Source organism: Toxorhynchites rutilus, chromosome 3, assembly GCF_029784135.1.
Source record: "Toxorhynchites rutilus septentrionalis strain SRP chromosome 3, ASM2978413v1, whole genome shotgun sequence".
In the NCBI taxonomy this organism is placed as follows: domain Eukaryota; kingdom Metazoa; phylum Arthropoda; class Insecta; order Diptera; family Culicidae; genus Toxorhynchites; species Toxorhynchites rutilus.
In genome coordinates this window covers 44015151-44039108 of record NC_073746.1, presented here as the reverse complement: position 1 = coordinate 44039108, position 23958 = coordinate 44015151, and the positions used below count along the sequence as shown (strand labels likewise).

The window sequence follows — 23958 nt, the reverse complement described above, 5'->3', positions numbered from 1 at the left end:
GAACTTCATTTACTAGTGTTGCAGACGTTAAAATCATAGTTTTTTAAAAACCGTAAAATCCCCGGAAATCGGGGTTTTCAAAAAAAAAAAAAGGTTAATGCCTAATGTCTTAAAATTGCATGACACGTCGAGATTTACTGTTATCTAAATTTTTTTTCAAAACCCGAATTTTCAGACGAAAAAAACACCATGTGCAAAAATTTTTTTTTTTCGAGATAACAGTAAATTTCGACGCGTAATGCAATTTTAAAACATTTGGCATCAACATTTTTTTTTAAACCCCGATTTACGGTGATCTTTCGTTTTTCAAAAAACTGTAATTTTAACGTCTGCGACACTTATAAATGAGGTTTGAATGAGCTAATATTTTGCAAAAGGTATATTATCGTGCGAATCAATATTTCGTCCGGTCAACGATCATACCATGTTGAAAACACCGGTTCTCGTCCGATCACCGAAGTTAAGCAACATCGGGCGCGATCAGTACTTAGATGGGTGACCGCTTGGGAACGTCGCGTGTCGTTGGCATCTTCTTTAGGGGGTCTCCGTAGCCACATTGGTTGCGCGTTCGCTTAGTAAGCGATCGATCGTGAGTTCAAAACTCAGGACCCTCATTGACCATCTTTGTGTTGTTATAGCATAGCTACGTCCACGCAACAATCATCAGCGATGGAGATCGATCCACGGTCGAAATAAGATCGATTCATCCATACAACTGCTCTGCTTTGCAAGACACATCGGGCTGCTGTTCTATAAATAACTCAACAATGATCATTCAACTGTCTGCGCTATCCGGTGGTCCAACTGGATAATGGAAGAACAGAAAGAATATTCTTACGCCTAAATGGCTACTGTGTGAATGTACTATATGTAATAGTATAAAAGGAATACTGGCGAATGACAACTGTGTAATGTGCTAATTATAGATAAATGATAACCATTGTGACATGTACACGATTAAAATTCGGCTCTGTTACAGCTAAAATGCTAATGAGCCTTAAATAAATAAATGGGATAAAAAAAAAATATTTCGTCCGAACAAAAAATCGAGATAACTATTTTTATTGGTACCCAAATCCATACGTTTCGTTTCTGTAAAAATAACCAAAAAAAATCCCATTGTCGATTTTTGACAAAAAAAAAATTGAGATGACACTAGATCTCGACGTTTAATGCAATTTTAAGACATTTGGCATCAACTTTTTTTTTCTAAACCCCCGATTTCCTTTACTCCCCCCTTGAGTGTTTTATCGAGGTGGTAAACATTTTTTATGAGGTAACTTTTTAAAATTAGAGATAACCGTTTTCGTTGGCACCCTATTGTATATCCAAATTTATCTCGACAAATGGGGACTAGATATTGGCAGAGATGAAATCATAAAAAAATATTTTAGAAGTTGGTCCTCTCAATTTACAGTTCAGCTCATCTAGATAATCAATTTTTTTTATTCACAATTCACAAATTTTAAACGCAGTCCGAACCAGGGTTGTCACATTCAATTATTCTGTATCTGTCACAAATTAGGATTCTGTATCTGAAATTTGGCGAAAATCTATAAAATACTGAAAGTTCTGTATATGTGGCAACCCTGGTCCGAACATAAACTAACCTGGATTCCAGTTGACTGATGCTTCGTCAAGCAGATAATCATGCAATTATTTGTTTCTGTGTAAGATTAATTCCTGCGCAAAATTGACCAATTTTGCCACTTCACTGCTCCGTAGAATTGCTGTCAATACGTAATGCGTAATCTTCAAACCAGTAGAGTAGTGCGGGGCAAAAGTGCGCATTAGCCTTTTTGAAGCAAACGAGCATAAAAATTCGACAACAGTGCATTCATTTGATACATTATTACATCAGCAGCTCGCACATATAAACAAGATACCAGTGACAAAAATTTATGAGGTAAAAAGCGTTTTGCGATGTTTTGATCTATTTTTTTCAGTTTTGGAGATGACGATTTACTTACCTCAAAAAAACTGAAAAGTTCGAAACTACACTGTCAAGGAAACCTTCATTCTATAGATGATAGAGCGTATTCGTTTTTGTGAAGAAGTTCAAGAGCTTTTTTTAAGAATTCGATTTGTTCAAAAATAGCTTGTGAGGCAAAGCAGCGCTGTGGGGTAAAAGTTCGCACTAGCGTTTTGCTCTGAAAGAAATTTATAGAATGTTTTCAACAAAATTTTTAACGGGACCCACAAGAAGAAAGCTGATTTGAAGAAATGCACTCCAGAAATGCTCAAATGGCCCGACAGAGGCTTCGAGAGGGAGTCTCGAAGCGTCGAATTGCGACAGACCTCGGTATTTCTAAATCAGCTCTGAGAAAGAGGCTCATATCTGTAAGTGATTTATGATTTGAATCTTTTTTTGTTGACATTTCTACTTCTGCTGGGATGCGTCAGCGAGCACCTAGGGGGGTTTAGATAGGTATTTACGAGTGAGCAGTCTGAGGATCTGGCGGACCACTTGCAAGGCAATGTCAAAGCTATCTATGGTATGACTCTCAAAGATTTACGTCGTCTGCCGTTTGATTTTGCGGAAGCCAACAACCTCCAGCACGAATTCAACCAAGTTGCAAAACTGGCAGGAAGAGATTGGGATTCTAGCTTCATGAGGAACCATCGTCTGTCTCTTCGAACCCCACAACAGCGCAACGAAGCAACAGCGCTCCAAGGCAAAGCGTCGGAATCCTCAGAACCGAAATCCAAGATGAGGAATAAAAATAAACTATTGCTTAGAAATAATTCAAAATGGATTTCAAATGAGAAATATTTTTATTTTCACCATGCATTCGCGAGTATAGATTACGTACATAAAAATAATTTCTGTGGGAACTTGAGTATTCGAAATGATTTATATCAATATATCAATTGTGAGTGGGACGAAGTTCGCCGGGTCAGCTAGTTTGTTAATAAAACAAAATTCTGTTTCAAATGTTGGACATTTTCGGATATCTTATATTGTCAGTCTCCTCTCTCCCAAAAATTTCCACGTTGTATGTTCGACCATAACACCCACTCTTCTCCACCCATAAAAACCATAGAACATCTCCCTCCTGCCTACTGGACGGTGCCTACACTCTCTATTAATGATGCTTCTCTCGCTTCTGATGATAAAGCATTTGTTTTTGGTATAGGCTATCTCAGAAGTTCAATTCAATAAGTGCGCATTTATGCCCCGCACGGTGCGCACCTTTGCCCCCACTATGGAGCAAATGTGCCTATTTGTCTTTTTGTATTTAAATATGTATTTGTCCAATTAAAAACACAACTCGAGAAATGCTTGTACTACGTTTCGAAGGTAATATATAGTTACAATTTGGTAAACAAACGGAATTTTATTTGCTTTTATTACAAGAGTTATTGGACGGAAACAGTGAGGTGCGCACCTTTGCCCCGCATTACTCTACATAGATTCATACAACTGTTTAAACTCTTTACAGTCAACGGAAAACGGAGCATTGTTGGCTTTCATGAAACGAGGAATTTCTCGTTATCCCCATATCCACTAAACATAATAAAAAATTTCTTTATCAGAAGTCATGGCAAATGACCACTAACAAGCTCTGCAGGATGCTGCCACCAGTATTGATGAAAAACTTGGGGGCGAAGTTATAAACACGATGTTTGTCGTATTCATCGTATCGTTTTTGGACTCACAAGAATTCTGTCACAGAAGCCGTTTGAAGTCCAATTTAACATATGTTTCATCGTCCATAAGAATGCATCCGTTGAATTTTGTGAACACCGTGCCTGCATTTTTGCCATAATGTTTTGCTGTTGGGTTGAAGATTGTTCTTTCCAAATGCGTATATAGTATTCCGAACGGTGTTGCGAACAGAACCAAATTTGTTGCTCACATCTACGTCCGGAAGTCCTGGATGCGCTTTGAAAGCCGACATTCCGAAGCAGTTTTCAATATACTGCACCGCTTCGACGCCTTAAATAAACCTTCCGAGAAACAGACAATTGTTTCTTGAAACGTTTTAGCACTGCACAGATGGTGGTTTTGGCCATTTAAAGGCTTTTACGAACGTTGTACCATGACCATGTCGAGTATTTACACTTGGGTTTTATTTTTTTTCGCTCTTCATTAACGATCAACATAACTAAAACTTCATGGCAAATTGTGTCTCTTTGCTGATAACACCGCTGTCTGTTATACTGGTACAGATACTGCAACTATTCGTAATCAAATCAAGGGAGACCTCGAACATTGTTGGAATTCATTAGCGAAGATGAATTGTCCCCAAACCAAATGAAAACAAAGTACATGATGATACACATTCCTAGTAGAAGTATTCCTGGTCATAGTCCGATCACGATTCATGGCCATGATTTGGAACTAGGACTAACCTTAGACTGCACTATGCAATGGACTGCATATACCAATGCTCTGAAAAGGAAAGTTGACTCCTTGTACACTTTGTTACGGATAATTTCACCGTTTGTGCGGAAACTGTTCCTGTATCCCACTGCTCACTTGTATTCAAACAAATTCACTGCTTCCAATAAAAGTACTTCAGAAATTGCAAATCTTGGAAAAAATGCAAAAAAATCAGCAAGAACCCTTCATTACATTATAATACAGTTTTACGAAGAGGTAACTTGACACGACTAACCAGACATGCCGACAATTTTGCTGTAATCAGATCAAACACGGAAATAGGAAAGAAAAGAGTAACCTATTTAGGAGCAAAGTTGTACAACAACCTTACGGAACGGATAAAAAAAATATTCGCCGTATAAAAACCTTCAAATTCGTCGTTCGTACCAAGCTGATACAGAACGTTTTGAGATATAAAGCCTGTCCACATGAAATTTCGGACACTTTTCTTTCAGTGTAGTTTATGAAATATTTCACTAATCAATTTCACTTACATGACAGCTGAAACCCTCCTCTTTATTTAGATGTCCAACATGTTTACATTCTTCTTCAGTTCGGTAAAATGGCGTCGAATCAAGTGGACGCAAACGCATTTTGCGCGAACGGCAGCAAAATCCAATACTGTCGGTACGCGATCTCGCCAAAAAGCTAAAACTGCAGAAGAGCACCGTGTTTAGTGTGTGCAAATCGTTTGACCAGCGCTTAACTGTGGATCGGAAGGTTGGAAGCGGAACAAATCGAAAGGTATGCTCCCGACAAATGGACCGAAAGGTGGTTGCCATTATTGAGAAACCATTATTGAAATTTCACTGCAAAAAGCCGTGCTAAGGTGCTCTACACCCAGTTTTTGCAAAAATGTTCATGCACCATAATGGACGATGAAACTTATGTTCTTGAAGACTTCAAACAACTTCCAGGTCTCGCTTTCAATACTGCAATGCGAAGGAATGCCGTAGCCGAGTGTTTCCGGATCAAGAAGCAGTTTAAACTCCCCGTTCCTGGTCTTGTGAACTCAATGGTTGGATTTTGGGGCATATGATATCGTTTCCTCGTTGTGAAATGCTTCTGTTCTGCTCGAGTAATTTTTCCCGTGACTAACGGGCAGTGATGTATTATCGTGACGCTGCGAACAAGCGGAAAATCCGCTTTTGTAAGGTAAAAGACTGGTACATGTATGACCGAGGCCAGTGATACTACGCCTCATGTTGCCCAAATAGGTCTAGTTCATCACTCAAGACTTCCGTCTTCGATAATGTCTCTTCAGTATTATGCTTCAGTTCTGCTTGAGTAGTTCTTCCCGTCGGCAATGGTCGGAAATGCAATATTTGTTCACCGCAGTCAAGCAGCAAATCAGCCGTCCTCTATACGTCGTAGATATCTGTTCCTGGCGCGAAGGCCAAGTGGAACTCCAACCTTTGTCAGGAAACGTCTCAACCGCAATCACTTTTTTCTTATGGAAACTGCACATTCGTAGTTGTTCGATGGTCAACCAGGTTATCCGCACTAATTATCATCTTTTTAACCTGCCTTTTTATGTGGTAAAAAAACCAGAGAAATATCACATCTCCTTCTCAGCTCACATCTCTCCCTTATGCTCCCTCAGAGCATATGACGGAACTTAGTGCTTATGACGAAAAATTAGTGCTGCACCCTATCACGATTCTCAGGTGACGATTTTAGGTGACGAGGTTTTATTTACGCAGACTTTCCAGACTTTCCAGACTTTCCAGCCTCCGATACCGAGGAACCTGCCCAGAACACGCGTCTCGCGAAAAAAATCGAGTACTCTTCTTCCAGCGAAAGGGAAGATATCGGCGATATCAATGACGATGGTGTTGATTCTTCGGATGACCTGTTCGACGAGTTTGACGAAGATAATCCGAGCTGCATTTATTGCACTTCCAAATTTCTAGACCACCCAAAAAAAAATCTGGATTCAATGCTCCGGAAAGTGCGAAAGATGGTGCCATGTGGATTGTGCGGGCGTGGACCAGAAGCAAGATGGCTTTCTGTGTGAATTTTAATGATTATAATCACTTGTTATTTCCTTAATAAACCTCTTTTCTGAGTATTTCAATAGTTTTTAATGTAAAAAAAACGTTCCATATTTGGCAAACTTTTTTTTTTTAATTTTGAAAGTGAGGTTTTTGCAAAAATAAAAATTTTGGTAAATATTGAAGATAGGCGGTCGTGGGTTGAGGGGGTCAAACTGTGTACTTTTATCAACAGATCAAGGGTTTGAACGGGTTGCTAACTTAATTACGAGCTGAGTAATACTCAAAATAAAGATCGAGTTCCATATTTGGGTCCGCTCTCCTTCACGGATTTTCCAATTAACGCGGTTTTTTTCTCCCGCGTAGAAAAAAAACTGAAAATGCAATATACCGCCATCACGCATGGTTATTCACTTCCGTTCATGCACGGTGAATTATTTCGGACTGATTATGAATTCTGAAAAAAGTTAAATTGGAGAACGTTGGGTGTTCATAGCTACCCGTATCATTGTCCTCGCCATTAATCTACAAACACATATTTCCAGCACCGATTCCAGCGCCATGGTTTTACGGAACGTCGAAGGTAGGAGAGATACACCGGGTTAATTCCTTAGTCATCTACAATAACCAAAGTATCTATCATCTACAATAACCAAAGGATCAACTTGGATGAATGGCCGAGCTTTCTGCGTCTTGCACAAGTTGGAGCTCCAACCCATCGACCTCCACATATGGATGAAGCGAGTGATCGTCTTATCCGCACAATTAGGCAGAACCCCAAAAACTATTATCAAAGAGCTTGTTTTGCAATGAAGTTTTGGAATATTTGTACTCTCGTCAATCTCGTCAATCACTCGTCGAGAACTTTTACTCAGCGAAACCCAGTCGAAGACACACCCAATATTTTTTTCAAAGTAATGGTTATTGGAAGCTGTACATTCATGAGTGCTTCACAGATAAAAATACATATACCATAGATGAAAACAAATCGTATTCGGATGGAGCCAAGTGTAGTGAATGAGCCGCATGCGATGGTTCATTCCATTTGAGTTGCGGAACCGTTTCCCTGGCCGGTCTTGCTCGGAGTGACGGGACATTATCATCGAGAAAAAATTCTTTGTGATGCTGATATTTTGGTCGTTTTCGAAGCAGAGCACCCGTCAACTCGATTGATTATTTCCGGTAACGTTCACTTTTAGTAGTTTCACCGATTCTCGGCGTCTTCAAATACTCGCGTACACTTATTGGAACACCCATAGCCTTGTGATTTGCCAAGAGCATATTCGCCGTAATTGATATTTTACAGGAAGTAGGGCAGGAATCAAACACTAATATCATTTCATTCAAGAAATTGGTAAAGAGAGAGCATAAGGTGTCGGAAAGTTATGTTGGCTTGTTTTCAACAGAAAAAAATGTCATTTGCAGCTACGGGTTATCCTATTCTATAGACAAAATATTAAAAAAAAAACAAGAATTAATGTGTGTATAAAAAGTTTAGTATAACCAAAGGTGGATTAATTTAGGTGTTGTTGTTGACGGGTTAGATTAATGATTATCTTTTTCGTATCACGGTAACGGGATCCAACAACCGTTCATTTGAAGCCACTCCACATATAAAACCGTCTTGATTTACCTCGTAAATCTTTAAGTAATGATTACGAGTGCAATGACAAGTATACAAATACGTTCTGCAGCGGTCGCTGATGCTATTGGCGAGTTCGAATAGCAAAACAAATCAAAGATACGAGCAAGTTAAGCTCCTCGAAATGATTGCAGTATCCCGCAGCCTACGAAAGGCAAAAATTACATTCGTTTGTGTAGAAAAATTCAATGAAAGCAAGATAATATGCAAAATTACGACCCTAGTCAAAGTGAGCGCACAATATGTGTATACAATGTGGAAGGAATTTGAAGAATTTATTTGGCTAAAGCACATTCGATATCCAGTTTGTTTTTTGTTGTGCTTTTATTTACCTCATATCATCCAATAAACCGTGCAACCAAACATCTAGAAGAAGGAAAGTTCACGAAACGAGCAAGGCATACACACACAAAACTTGGTACGAGCGAAAAAAATAAAACTCCATGAAGCGAGAAGACGAAGGAGAAATAAGTGAAAAATATAAGAAAAATCTTCAAAACATTCCTTAAAGCGAGCATCTTTCCTTAAACTTCTTCCTCCGCTCTTGGCACCTCTTATTTTGCCTTCTTCTTACACGTGGCTTTCGACTTCTTATTAGCAACATTCTTTTTGAGATCCCCTCGTCTTCCTTCTCTCTCTCACTCTCTCGCACCATTGTAAGTCTTTCGCTGGTTTCTGCTGCTGCTATAAGTGGTTAAGCGTAAATAAATTTTTATATTCCTTTTTCTTCGTCTTTTATATCATTTTATTTTATTATATATACACGTTTTATGTGTTCGAGGCATTTTTGGTGAATATCAAAAGCCCAGCATCACCTTGATGCCACACTACCATCATCTTCATCATCACCGTCAAACCATCCCAACGCCAGCAGTGGAATGCGGTGAGTGTTGATGGAACGCGGCGGCAGCAGCCACAGCCGCAGCTCCAGCCCGAGCGAACTTAGCTTAGAGTGGAGCTGTTGCAAAAGTCTTTTGGTTTTCTTCGGAGCTTTCGGAGTTACCCGGGTCCATATTCTCCTGCCAAGCATTCGTGCTTTAGACCGCGCAGCTTCTCGCTCACGATCAGCGACGTCCTCTCGGCTTATTATTTTCAATTTTATTTTACGATATTTTGCCCATTGCCGGCGAATCGAAATGTCTCAGATGGGTCGTCATTTTTAGCCCGCTTCCCCTTCTCATCGCTAGCTGCTCATCGCTCATCGCAACTGAACCCAGCTGCACAGAATAGTCAATCGGAATCGGAATATTTCTGCTGGTTGATACGTCTCGATACGGGAAAATATCGGTAGCATATTACATATGGTTGTTCTGAAAATTAGCGCGAGTTTACGCGGCAATCAGATATGCTGAAGGTTGCGAACATAACAAAAATAGGAAGAATCAACCACGGTATTTAATGTAAGTCAGTATGCAATCCATGGATGCCGGCAAAATAGTGTTCAAAGCGTTAAAAAAGTTACCTTTTAAGATTTCTTGCATAGAAAACCTTAAAATATTATTTTTGTCAACTCGGACTCGAAAATATATGAGTCGATTGGCTGTGTAACATTTAACCGAATACCATTCACCCGAAACACGTTTACTCGAAGCACATTTACCCGAATGTAACAAATTCCCGAATGACATTAACTTAAATGTAACAAAAACCCGAATGCGACAAATACCCGAATGCGACAAATACCCGAATGCGACAAATACCCGAATGCGACAAATAACCGAATGAAGAAGGGGAAAATGCCGAAAAAATCAGGTATTTTATAATATAGGTATTTTTGAGTCTCTTGATAATCAGGTATGGGAAAAATCGCATCAAAATTCGTTCAACAACACTCACTCACAGATAAAACTCACCCCTTTATTCACCGTTTATGCCTCACTTTATTTGAGACAGAAAACATTCACCTATCATCTTCGCAACTATCATTCTCGATTTGAACGGAACAATACTGTCTCGATTCCGCTCATCTATTCTCAGAGAATTTTGCATTTTGCCCTCATTTGCCTCTCGGAATGACGTTAGATGGTGAGAGAATCAAATTGGAAACTTTTGCTTGAGACAGCGAGTGTCTCTGTAATATCATTCGTTTTTCACTCAAAAAGCAACCATCGCCTCGATCGCGGCAGTAAAATATAGGTAGATAGTTGAAATCGAGTTGTTTCCTGTGCACTAATGCAATGACATTTTTTTTTTTTGAAACGATCTAAGCCAACGCAAAATACCATATTAACGCAAGTTATTGGTGAGCGGGAATGTAGATTCATATGCACGTGAATGCTGACAAGGAAAAGAGTACAAGGGGAAACAAAATCATACACACACGTAGATTAAGTCTATTTTGACTCACTCGTTATTTTGTTTCGTGTGATCCTTCCAAAGGAGTATTCATTCATTGAATGTTGTTTTCCACTCTTTGTTTTGTTATGTTCACTCTCAGTCCCGAATGAAGATGGTCGGGGAGTGAAAAATGATTCATCGTGCAATCTCACGATTGCTACATTCTTTTCGTCATTAATATTCCAAATAAAATTAACTCTAATCACTATTTTCGCTATAAAGGAATTCTAATGATATGCCCACTGATCGAATCAAAAATTCACTATGAATGATTAACCCCTTCGTGTATAACGTCGAACCACACTCGTGGCGATTAGACTGAGCCAGAACGTACAACATCGAACCTCACTCGTCGTCTATCGATGTGAAATGGATACGTGTGATGATGCGGGACTGCTACGCAAGTAAGATACACACACTCAGCAGAGTATCGAAACAATTCAATGTGCTCATGTTTGGCCCCTGTTGTTGGAAATTAAATCTTACGGCAAGGGGTTAATATGCTATACGAGGTGTGTTCAAAAAGTATCGCGACTTTCGAATTAACGCGGGTTACGTATATTCGATTCTAGATTTTTTTTGTGACATTACGTTGGTACTCATGTCTCTTACTTATGCTTACAAGTACGGCTATTTTGAATGTTCAGTTAATTTTTGACAACTGCTTTTCTTTCACGTGTTGTGGTTCATCTTTGATTTTTACCTATTGCCTATCTCTAGAGAAATCCCTTCGTAGTGCTGAAGCAAAATATATGGCGGATATGGCTATGGAAATGCTCAATGGAATGGGATAGAGTGGACCACTCTATCTACAAGAGCTGTTCTAAAAGTATCACGACTTTTGTATACCCACGGATTACTTATATTCGATTTCAGTTCAGCTATTGACATGCTCGGGCTTTCGGCACGCTTTGCGTCGTTTACATGTTTTCGACCCTCCGAGAACATTTTTTTGAACTCCGATAAACGTTGTTTCGCTCCAAGGTAGCTTCACCAGATGTAACAATCAACATTCGCAATGTGTTCGCGCACTTCATTTTGTTTTTCACTCAAAATTTGATACAGATTCTTTGATCAATTTTTGCAATAGGCAAAAATCGAAGGTGAACAGCCGTAGAGTAATGCGGTAAGGTGCGCACCTAACTGTTGTCGTTCAATAACTCTTGACTCTTGATAATAGTGGGGGCAAAGGGGCGCACCGCAGTGAGCAAAGGTGTGCACTTATTGAATTGAACTTCTGAGATAACTTATACCAAAAATACATCGTTTATCTTCAGAAGCGGGAGAAGCATCATTACTTAAGAGCGTAGGTACCGTCCATTAGGCAGGAGGGGGGTGTTCGGTGGGTTTTTATGGGTGGAGAAGAGTGAGTGTTATGGTCGACCATACCACGTGGAAATTATTGAGAGGGAGGAGAGGAGGAGACTGACAATATAAGATATCCGAGAATGTCCAACATTTGAAACAGAATTCATTTTTATTAACAAACTAGTTGACCCGGCGAACTTCGTCCCACCCATAATTGATATATTGATATAAATCATTTCGAACACTCAAGTTCCCACAGATATTATTTTTATGTACGTAATCTATACTCGCTGTATATAATTTCTTTTTCGACATATAAACCTGATGCAGACTAAGACGCATCAGTCCTGATACTCCTGATCCTGATACTCCGTTTCTCCGTTCTTGAGTTAAATCGTGAGGAACGGACACCAAATCATTTTTATTAATATAGATCAAGTTTATAAATACATAGTTACCTTCACTTGATTTGTTTGAAACTTGTTGTTGAAAAAAACAATATTTCTTTGAAGTTTATTGTGAAAACATAAACATAAACGAAACATAACCGTTATTGAATTGAATGCATGGTGAAAATAAAAAGATTTTTCATTTTAAATTCATTTTAATTTATTTTTAAGCAATTGTTTATTTTTATTCATCATCTTGGATTTCGGTTCTGAGGATTCCGACGCTTTGCCTTAGAGCGCTGTTGCTTCGTTGCGCTGTTGAGGGGTTCGAAGGGACAGACGATGGTTCCTCATGAAGCTAGAATCAAAATCTCTCCCTGCCAGTTTTGCAACTTGGTTGAATTCGTGCTGGAGATTGTTGGCTTCCGTAAAATCAAATACCAGAAGCCGTAAATATTTGAGAGTCATACCATAGAAAACTTTGTTTAGTGCCCTGCAGTGGTCCGCCAGATCCTCAGACTGCTCACTCGTAAATAACTATCTTGAACTTGAACTTTTTCACAAAAACGAACACGCATTATCATCTACTATAGAATGAAGATTTCCGTGACAGTGTAGTTCCGAACTTTCCAGTTATTTTAGGTAAGTAAATCGTCATGTCCAAAACTGAAAAAATTAGATCAAAACATCGCAAAACTCTTTTTACTTCATAACTATTCGCCACTTTCATGAAATGTATCGTATTTAAATGTGTGAGCTGCTGGTGTAATTATGTATCGATCGTATACACTATTGTAGAATTTTTATGCTCGTTTGATTCAAAAAGGCCAATGCGCAATTTTGCCCCGTGCGCACCATCGCCCCGCACTATCCACTTGTCAGCTTAAGTGAGAGTCATAAGTACCAACATAATGTCACAAAAAATATATATAATCGAATATACGTAACCCGCGTAAATTCGAAAGTCGCGATACTTTTTGAACAGACATCGTACATTTTCTATTTCCTAATACGTGAACGGTTTAAATCAAGGAAAATTGGATATTGAGCCATTTTCCTATACATTTGTTCTGCCCATTTGTGTGCTTACCTTCAATAACGAGCAACTAATGCATTCGTTTTTTTCCGTTTCCAACTTGTTTGGTTTAAGTTTGGTTTAAGCTAACCGCAATTTGAAATCACAGTCTCAATCCAGCTAGCGAATAAACAACATTCATTCCTGATGCTGATAACACATACGGCTCGAAACGAGAATGGAATATTCCAAAACAGCAGTGCAGTTCTGTTCGGTGGAAGCAGCGTACCGATTTTCATGTCGTTGCATCTGGATTTACTGGATTTCTTTGAAGCGATTATTTTGTCCGAATTTGTCGGTGATTTGAACGCTCAGGTCGGCCAAGAGGAGGAGTTCAGACCGGTAATTGGTAGGTTGAGCGCTCATCAGCGAACCAACCTCGAAGACCGTTACACCTGGTGATCACCACAGCAAACAGAAACACAATTGACCACGTTTTGATAGACGGTCGGCACTTCTCAGATACCATCGACGTCAGAACCTATCGTGGCGTTAACATCGATTCAGACCACTACCTGGTGATGGTCAAACTGCGTTCTAAACTGTCAGTCGTCAATAACATAAGACATCAGCGCTCACTACGGTACCACCTACGACGACTACAGGGGCCGAACGTTGCTGCGACATACTCGCAGCATCTTGAAGCTGCGTTACCGGGGGTTGACGCACTGGATGCTGCTCCCCTCGATGAATGCTGGAACACCTTGAAAGCGGCAATTAGCAGCACAGCAGAGACCGTCATAGGGTATGAACAACGAGGACAACGGAACGAATGGTTTGACGACGAGTGCCGAGCGCTGCCATAGAAATGAAACACAAATTTCTGCATTACTCGAGAATTAATCAACCAAACGAATCCAAATTAGGTATATGGAGGTTTTAGGGCGCAATAAATGATTCTATGGTGGTTAGATACTCCTCCCCCCTCTCTTAGGGGGGGCTGCCATACAAATGGAACACAAATTTCTGCATTACTCGAGAATTAATCAAGCAAACGAAACCAAATTTGGCATGTGGAGGTTTTAGGATGCAATAAATTTTTCTATGGTGGTTCGACACTCCTCTCCCTCTCTTTGGTTGGGCTGTCATACAAATGAAAAACAAATTTCTGCATAACTCGAAAACTAATCAAGCAAATGGAGCCAAATTTGGCATGTGAAGATTTTAGGGGGCACGAAACGTTTCTATGGTGAATAGACACTCCTCCGCCCTCTCTAAGGGGAGAAGAGGGGAGAGGTCTGTCTTTATTCTATCATATTTTCTGTATCAAACAATTATTCCATGTAACGGATAAATATGTGGGTAAAATTGAACGAGAATTGTGTCTGAAAATAATTTTATATTATAATGAGTTTTGGTAGAAATACTAGGAAATTTATAGTTAAAGGAAATTCTAATTCTAGTGAGCGTTATTTTATGTGCGTGAATTTTCTCAATCATTTACAGTTCAGTTGTCCTCCGAAAGACGCTGAAATACACGAATCAAATTCAGCATTCGTTCTACGGGTATTGAGAGAGGAGAAATACTGCGATTTAAGTACCGTCATTTCCCGATAGATCGCAGAGATATTTGCATCGATCGATAGGAGATATTTCTATAAACTTATTACAATGAAGATAACTATACATTCTCTGAAACTAACCTTTAATCAGCTGGAAAATGGATGAAAATGCTAAATGAAAATTCCGCGTTTCGATGGTCGAATGAAACTAGTAACTTATGTTCGTTCATAAGTTCTTTTTAACAAGTAATGTATCGATAATGATGCAACATGTCACGTTGCATCGAACGGAGATATGAATTACGTGACTGCGACGTCTTCTGTTAGTGACACCAGCCAACGTCATATGTTAAGGCTGAGAGTTGATTTGAAAATATTATTGTTTTACCGAACGCTCGTATAGATCAGTATGCGTTTAGTTCGTTTATCATTTTACAAACCTAACATTATTTTCTTTTAATTTCTCTACCGGCGCTGAGAGAACCCATTTTCGAGCATCGCTGTCGCGACCGTCTGGATGTCTGATGAATCGTGTCTGAGGTATGGGGGGAAGTCGGGAAAGACGGACACCCCTGTATAATTGATAAATTATTTTCTGTTATTTTAAATTTTAATGATGTACAAACTTGCAATACAGTGTGTCAATACCTTTGACCAGGGTTGCCAACTATTATTTTCAAAAATCAGGAGAAATCAGAATGCTCATATTGTGTTGTCCGTGTAGTATCGCGTCCTCCTACCTCGCTGGTCGTAACACCAATCCCTTGCTGATACTGCTCCCCGATTCATCTTCGGTATGTTCTCACTACTACACTCTCAGTAAACCAAAGTATGTTAATCGGAAAGGTAACTCTATTTTAACCGAGACAAAGATTCTTGATGACTAATATACTACAATCCCCCCCTTGGAATAAAAATGAATAAAACTATTACCTTTTGAGTTATTTATTTTAAACACTTTTTACATTTTAATGAGCAATATAATCATCATATTTACTGGGAGCTTTTCGTATTCTTTTCATGTGTACTCCTGCAGAAGAAGGATCGATAGGATCATCATCTCGGACCTGTGGCTCGGAAACGGAGCCATCTTGCGGATCCTCTAAATCTTTATGTTCAACGCTGACTAATACTTTCTTCAAATGAGCTGAGTTTCGCCTGTACTCTTTACCAGAGCTTGTAGATTTTATAATTGTATCAGATCCAACTTTGCTCTGCACGATGTACTCCTCGTTACTGAAGTTAGTATCCAGCTTATTACTCTTCCGCATACGTTTCGCCAGTACCGTATCACCCTCCTTAATTTTGGAGCTTTTGGCCTTTCGCTTACCATCTCCATATTCCTTTCCTTTTTGTTTTACCACTGCATCACGCTCACGTACTGCGCCATCCTCGTTGAAGATCATGATCGATGGTACCTTGCTTTTGATGCGCCTTCCAAACATAAGTTCTCCCGGTGGTTTCCCTGTAGATGGATGCTTCGTCGAATGATACGTCAATATGTAATCACGCAATTCCTTTCTCCAATCCAGACCCAACTCCTGTGCGATACGGAGTCGTTTCAGAATTGATCTATTCTGCCGCTCTACCTCTCCGTTCGACTGGGGCCAGTAAGGGATTGTATTCACAATTTTGAATCCAGTTGACTCACAAAACTCTTTTAACTCTGTGCACTCAGCACTAAACTGAGGAGCATTATCTGCCCTAATAAACGATGGGATGCCGAACCTTCCGAACATAATAGCCAGTTCTCTAATCACATCGTTTGCTGTGGTGGACTCCATCTCGCAAACCTCGATAAATCTAGAATAATAGTCAATCACTACGAACAGACTTTGTCCATCCGGCAATGGACCAAGAAAATCTACCGCCAGTGTGTGCCAAGGATATGACGGAAGTTGACTGCGCGACATAGTTTCCGGTGGATCTGGTGCTGCCACAAGAGTGCATCCTCTACAGCCTTTTACGTAGTTCTCAACATCTGCATCCATTTTCGGCCACCAAACATTTGACCTTAAATGATTCTTCATCATCGTTATTCCCGGGTGACCATCATGGGCGGCAGACAACACTCTATTCCTTAGAGATCTCGGAACAACAATCCGATCCCCTCTGAGCAAAACATCTTCAAACTGGCACAGCTCATTTGTCACCACCCGGTATTCAATAGGCAAGTTATCTGGGTCCTTGAGTAGAGAATCCAAGACGCTTTTGATTTCAGGGTCCGATACTGATGCATCTTGGATTTCTTTCCACGTAAGGGCTGTAGAAGAAAGAGCTGACATAGTTACTTCTTGAATCATTATCTCTTCGTTAACGTCGAATGGTCTGGGAGTTTGTACCGCCAGGCGGGAAAAGGAATCAGCGACGTTTTCTTTGCCCGCGATATGTATCACCCTGTAGTCAAATGTTTGTAGCCTTAATACCCAGCGTTCGATTCGTGCGCACGGCTTGGAACGGATTGCAAACAAAAACGCCAATGCTTTGCAATCAGTCATAATATCGAACGATCTCCCTAGCAAATAAAACTGAAAACGCTCTACTGCCCAGACAATAGCCAGCGCCTCTTTTTCAGTCTGGCAGTATCTACGCTCAGTTTCGGTCAACGATTTGGAAGCGAAACTTACTACGCGATGCTCATTATGTCGATTGAACTGAACTAGCAGTGCCCCTAACCCATACGGACTTGCATCAACAATGACGGCCGTTCTATCTTCTAATCTGTAGAATCCCAGATTTTGGACATTACTTAAAGCCGATTTAATCTCGTTGAAAGAATCACCCTGTTCTTTTGACCATTCAAATTTGACATCCTTTGCTAACAACTTTCGTAGAGGCTGATCTATGGTTGCCAAATTCGGTATGAACTTATTCATGTAGTTGGCTAAGCCAAGGAAACTGCGGAGCTCTTGTTCATTTTGAGGTTCACGAAAAGATAGCAAAGCTCGCATCTTCGTGGCAGATGGCCGGATCCCTTTACTAGAAATTCTGTGTCCCAGGAAGTCTAGCTCGGTAACACGAAACTGGCATTTTTCCCAGTTGAGTGCCACATTTCGACTTTTCAAACGAAACATCACCTGAAATAATTCATACTTTGTAAGGAATCGCCATTTACTGAATAAAACAAGCTCTAGTCGAAATCCATCAAATCTACTTTATTGTTAATCAAAAACATGTTAAATTACCTCACTGAGCCGTGCGTCATGCTCCTCCATATTTTTCCCTTCGATGATGACGTCATCGAGGTACCAGGCTACACCCTCACACCCGGCTAGAATCTCATCCATAGCCTTTTGGAAGAGCTCTGGTGCAGTCACCAAACCGAAGGGCATCCGTTTGAAACGGAACAGTCCTCGTCCCGTGATGAAGGTGGTCACGTCCTTAGATTCGTCGTCGAGCTCGATTTGCAAGAAGGCCTCCTTTATGTCCAGTTTACTCCAGATTGTGCCTCTACCTAGGCGCGCAATGTGATCATCAACCACCGGCATAGGATGATGCTCCCTGAGAACCGCCTCGTTCACACGGCGAAGGTCCAAGCACAACCGCACCTCACCGTTTGCCTTTCCTACAACGACGAGTGGGGATACCCAGGTGGTAGGCCCTTTTTTCGGCTCAATAATGTCACGTCGAAGTAGCTCGTCCAACTTCTTGTTGACAGCTGCTTCCAAAGGCAAAGGTAAGCGGCGTATAGGTTGAAACACAGGAACCATGTTCGGATCCATGTGAATGAACGCTTTGACATCCTTAATAGTCGAGAAAGGCAATGGTGCATCGTCGACCTGATTAATATTCAATCCAACTTTAAGGATTCCCAAGCTCTTTGCCGTAGTGTCACCGAGGAGGCAACGCTGTCCACCCTCGACGACTAGGAATTCAGCCTGCATTGTTTTCTCGCCAACCTTTAACTCCGCTACAAACGTCCCCAAAATCTTCAACGGATCGTTATTTCCGTAGGCCTTGAGAATCCTGGTGCTTCCTTTCGTGGATGAAATCAATTTTACGCGTTCCTCTTTCAGTTTCGACCAGGCAACATTGCTGATCAAATTTGCGTCGGCGCCGGAGTCAATAAGCATGTCCACATCAACGCCACCGATGCCGCACGTCAGAACATTGCTCTCATTGCCGGAATAAAAAGCATAGTATACCTTGTCCTGCTCATCTTCCTCCTTGGCGTTGCTTCCAACATTAGGAATCTGCTTTTCATCCTCAACCGCCCGAACTTGGTTACTGCCCTGAACAGGCGCAGTATGCTGTTTCTGCTTACGGCACAGACGTTCGAAGTGGCCATAAATTTGACAATTTCTACACTGTTTGCCACGAGCTGGGCACAACTTCGAAGCGGCCAGATGATCTGCCCTGCCACAGTTGTAGCACGCTTTATTCCGCGCCGGATTGGACTTTGCCGATGTACCTCTGTTGATCGCAAATCGTTCCTTCGACGGACCCACTCGACAAATCTTTTGCGGTGGCTCGTTCATTTCCTCGATTTGATGGTCCACACCTTCCAATGATATTCCCAGAGCTTCAATCTCGGCGAATGGCAAGTCTTTGAGCAAAATCCTTCTTCTAACCTCGTTCGAATTGCATCCCTCTACCACCGCATCGGTGAGGAAAATATCCGTTAGGATTTCTTCAATTTCGCCTCCGTAACGCTCAAAACCGCATTCCGAAACTTGTTGCTTCAATCGGATTATGAAGTCAGCAAATCTCTCTCCGGATTTCTGTTTGAGCTGGCGTAGCTTGCGACGTTCTGATGTAGTTTGGTGCCGAGGCTCAAAAAACTCATCCAATTTATCGACCGCTGCATCGTACCATTTTGGAACAAGGGAAACAACTGGCATATGGTCACGATCCTTCAGGTTCTTGAACACGGTTTGAAGCGCTGGTCCACCCAGATGCAGTAGCTTCGCCTTCATTACCTGCTGATCCATTACTCCGTATGCCGCAAAGTAACACTCCAGAGATTCCTTCCAAGATCTCCATTCCTTGGCCAACTTGCCTGTCTCGATCTGGTTGCACCTGAACGGTGGCACCGGACGTGAATCTTCCATCTGGAATTGGAACAAACACAACCACCATTTAGAAACCTCTTCCAGGTCCCTAGCTTAGGCACCGACTTCATTCCAAACCCTCTCTCGGTTTTCATTGATTCGTGGAAAATTCTGGAAATTTTCGCATGTTTCATGTTTTGTATCGGAAAATTCTGACAATTTTCACCACTCCAATCAACCAGTACATGGAAAATCCCTGAGATTTTCGCCAATTTCAGGAGAGTCTATCCTGGAAAACCCTTACCGGCTTTCGCAAAAAAAAAAAAAAATCTCGGGGAAAACTTTTTTTTTTTTTTTTTTCCCGCTAACCTCCAAAAAAAATCACTCAACATGAACAATCGCATACTTCAAGCAGAATTCTTGGAATTCATCCAACGCCGCTGCTGTTGGGATAGGATTTAACGCACTCGAAATTTCTCCCCAAAAGAGAATATTGTTTGCTAATTAAACGCCCAACATTCCCGTAATGGCACTTTCCAGTGTTTTATATAGATTTTTACAATTTTCCGCTATGCTTACCATGTTCTTTTTTTTTCGCAATTTAATCCCTCCAAGTCGCCAGGTTGTAGTATCGCGTCCTCCTACCTCGCTGGTCGTAACACCAATCCCTTGCTGATACTGCTCCCCGATTCATCTTCGGTATGTTCTCACTACTACACTCTCAGTAAACCAAAGTATGTTAATCGGAAAGGTAACTCTATTTTAACCGAGACAAAGATTCTTGATGACTAATATACTACAGTCCGGAAATTTCGAAACGAATTTTGGAGACACAAACACATGATTTTCATACGCAGCATACATTTATTCAAATTTATGTGCACAGTTTTGTTCCAAGATCTTTCAAACAACTTAAAAATTTTATCCTCTCAGAATGTGTTTGCTTTCTCGCCGAAAACTGTTTTATATACAAAAGAAAGATGTTTTCTATACTGTCCATAATGTCGAAGTTCGCATGCTTGAGAGATTTTGCAGGGACCTTAACTTGTGATAATCTTAAGGTGCAATATCCGGTTAGTTTAGTTGATGGGATAGCACATTCCAGGCAGACTCCAACAATTTATGTTGGCAAAGAGACATGAAGTTTGGCATTGCTCTGATGGAACACAACGACTAACGCATAGACTAATTCTGGAAGTTCCTCTAGTTTATTCTAGACAGTAGTTGTGGGAATTTATCGACTGTTTGATTAGTAGAAGCTCATAATGGAGCTTCGAGCATAATGAATAAGTTCAGCTTCGCGATCAGTTTCGTAAGATTATGCTAATGATAATTTTGTTTTTGTGGAAATATCAGGAAATTTATTGACACAGTTGTAAAGTAAGAACTAGGACTACGTGTTTTTATTATTCAAAAGCAAAAAGTAATAATTCTAATTCGAAATATAACGTTTTCAAACTGCCTTTGGACGTGCTAATCTGATAGAGTATGTTTTTTTTCACGCCAACTTCAAGCTTTAATAAATGTCGACAGGGTATCTTCGATAAAGCGAATCGCTTCGGAATATATAGATAATAAACAAAAAAGATTACACATTATGCAAGTGCGGACTGGAAAGCTTTTTTATGTAGACTATTATGACAATTCTCTTTTCCAACCAGAATAACTTCGTATATTTATTACGGATAATTTTCATTCTAATAAAGTAAAAAGTACAAAATCAGGAAAAATCAGGGCAAATTTAGTATTTGTCAGGATATCAGGGAACGTGTCAAAAAGTCTGGGAAATCCTGAAAAAACAGGAAGGTTGGCATCTCTGCCTTTGACGATTACTGTGTACACCTTTATGGCTTTCTGTTAAAATTATAAATAAAAACAAAAAAGTAATCTATAAAGAGCAGCTCGATGTAAATTTTCGTCTGCCGAAAATAAGGTTCTCATTGTTATCGAGTAATTTTTGGGGTATTTTTCGTTACGTGAATGTTTTACCAATTCAAGTTTTGGCTTGGTTTTGGCTTATATTGCGTCGGGCTCGAGCATCTTTGGTTTGCTGACATTCCAGCAAAAATGGATAACGGGAATGAGGGCCGCATTACAGAAACATATCGGTTGTTTTGTTATGTCAATTAAGTAGATCTAAGCCGGCACCCGTGGCCGAGTGGTTAGCGTCTCACATTATCATGTCGGGTGTTCGGGTTCGATTCCCGTTCTGGTCGGGGGATTTTTCGTCAATGAAATTTCCTTCGACTTGCACTGTGGTCACGCGTATTCTAGAGCTTGCCCCTCGGAATACATTCAAGGCGTGTTATTTGGCTTAAGAAATCTCAACTAAGTATTAACAAATGACGCTAGGTGATGCATACATTGAGACGGCAAAAGTTCCACAGGGAACGTTAACGCCATTCATGAGAAGCTGGAGACAGGCGTGGACCAGCCTTTATCGACTGTTGCTTCAGTTGAACCAAGGTTGTGTGATGTTTTTGATTTCATGAACATAGGTGGGATAAATGTTTCTACAGAATATATCCCAGCTTTGGCGGACCTAATCAAACAGATGATATCAGATGAAGGACAGGTTCTGCTTTTTTCCCATATTTCGGCTGTGTTTCCGAGAATTTCGGAATAACGAGTAGCAGTTTTTTCCGAGAAGTATGTGTTTGTTACTTGGTTCAGCTTATCCGGGTCGGTTCCGTGCATGTTACATTGTGAACTTAAAAGCTTAAAGCCTTCATAAAATAAACAAAGGTAAGAAGCATGTAAGAGGGTCTCATTAGCCACATTGGTTGCGCGTTCGCTTAGTAAGCGATCGACCGTGAGTTCAAAACGCAGGGCCCTCATTGACCATCTTTGTGTTGTTACAGAATAACTACGTCCACGCAACAATCATCAGCGATAGAGATCGATCCACGGTCGAAATAAGATTGATTCATCCATACAATTGCTCTGCTCTGCAAGACACCGGGCTGCTGTTCTATAAATAACTCAACAATGACCAATCAACTGTCTCCGCTGTCCGGTCTAACTGGATAATGGAAGAACAGAAGGAAAATTGTTATGCCTAAATGGTTACTGTGTAAATGTGTACCATATGCAATGGTATAGAAGGGAACACTTCTACGCCGAAAAATGGCAACTATGTAATGTGTTAATTATAGATATGATAAACATGTGACATGTACACGAATAAAATTCGGCTCTGTTACAGCTGAAATGCTAATGAGTCTAGAATAAACAAAAAGGGATAAAAAAGAAGCATGTAACATCGCAGCGGGTGAGGAGCATATATTATATTATTTAACTTAGCGACGTTCTTTTTTTCAATTTCACTCTAGACAGCGATCAGCCAACGCCGTAAGCTGCGGCTAAGATTTAATATGGAAATTATAATTTGTTTTTGAATTTACAACAAAATCACACATCAGGGCCACCAAAAAATACTGCTACAGAGTAAACATTCCATTACTATGTAAATATCGAAAGTGATAATCTGTTTTTGAATTTACATCAAAATCACACATCAGGGCCACAAAAAAAAACTGCTACAGAGTAAAAATTCCATTACTAAGTAGATATCGAAAGTGATAATTGAAAAAAAATCATAGTTCTACGTTAACAATGTTGTCGTTTCTTGGACACCACTCTCTTATTTGTTTTTAAAATTATGTCTATGATTATAGACGCTACGTTGTATTGTTCATGTGATAATGAAAAATTCTTATTTTGGGAAAATAACCAACGTATGAACAAAATTTAAAAGAAATCTAAGAGGACCGGGTCAGAATCAAGTTGTTTTTTGGCAAATTTGACGTGGACTAAAAAAACAAGCAATGGCAGTGCTGATCGTTAGAAATGTTATACAGTAGTATCCCGATTATCCGCTAGCGGCTGATCCGCGGTGCGGATTATACGCGACAGTGAGTTCCATAGTAAATCAATAGGTCTTTCCGGAATTTGTCAGAGAGTGGTAGGCCCATGCTTTTTTGTTTTGGTTATGGCATTCGCATTACGCACGACCTTATAGATGGATAGTTTAATGATGTCTGTATTGATAAAACATAGTTTTCATGTTGAAACATCTTTTTTTAGTGTGTTTTTTTTTCATTATCCGCGATTTTATTTATTCGCGGTGAGGTTGCCCGACTATTTCGCGGATAATATGGGTTCTACTGCAGAGTTATTAATGGTCAAATGGATAAATTCTTATATGTTCACTCTTCTGGAACGATTCCCATCGCATTATGTTCAGTCCAACAAATATTTACCATTTTCTAATAACCAGTGACTTGGAATCTAACGCCCTGATAAATGCCTAACTGGAATCCACTCAATCAAA

At 40.2% G+C, this 23958-nt stretch overlaps 1 protein-coding gene and 1 non-coding gene across 2 annotated transcripts; one reads left to right on the top strand and one right to left on the bottom strand.

Annotated features, from left to right (window-relative positions):
- The first annotated feature begins 409 nt into the window (after positions 1 to 409).
- On the top strand, positions 410 to 528 carry LOC129780983 (5S ribosomal RNA). Its single transcript, XR_008744054.1, has one exon. It is a non-coding gene; the product is annotated as a 5S ribosomal RNA (ribosomal RNA).
- A 14992-nt stretch (positions 529 to 15520) lies between these two features.
- Positions 15521 to 20277, bottom strand: LOC129777596 (uncharacterized protein K02A2.6-like). The gene is made up of 3 exons (XM_055783967.1): positions 20205 to 20277; positions 17820 to 19685; positions 15521 to 17711 (listed from the first exon to the last, which is right to left on the bottom strand). The coding sequence occupies exons 1-3, from the start codon at positions 20205 to 20207 to the stop codon at positions 15603 to 15605; spliced, it is 3978 nt and encodes a 1325-aa protein (XP_055639942.1). The 5' UTR covers positions 20208 to 20277; the 3' UTR covers positions 15521 to 15602.
- Positions 20278 to 23958: the final 3681 nt, after the last annotated feature.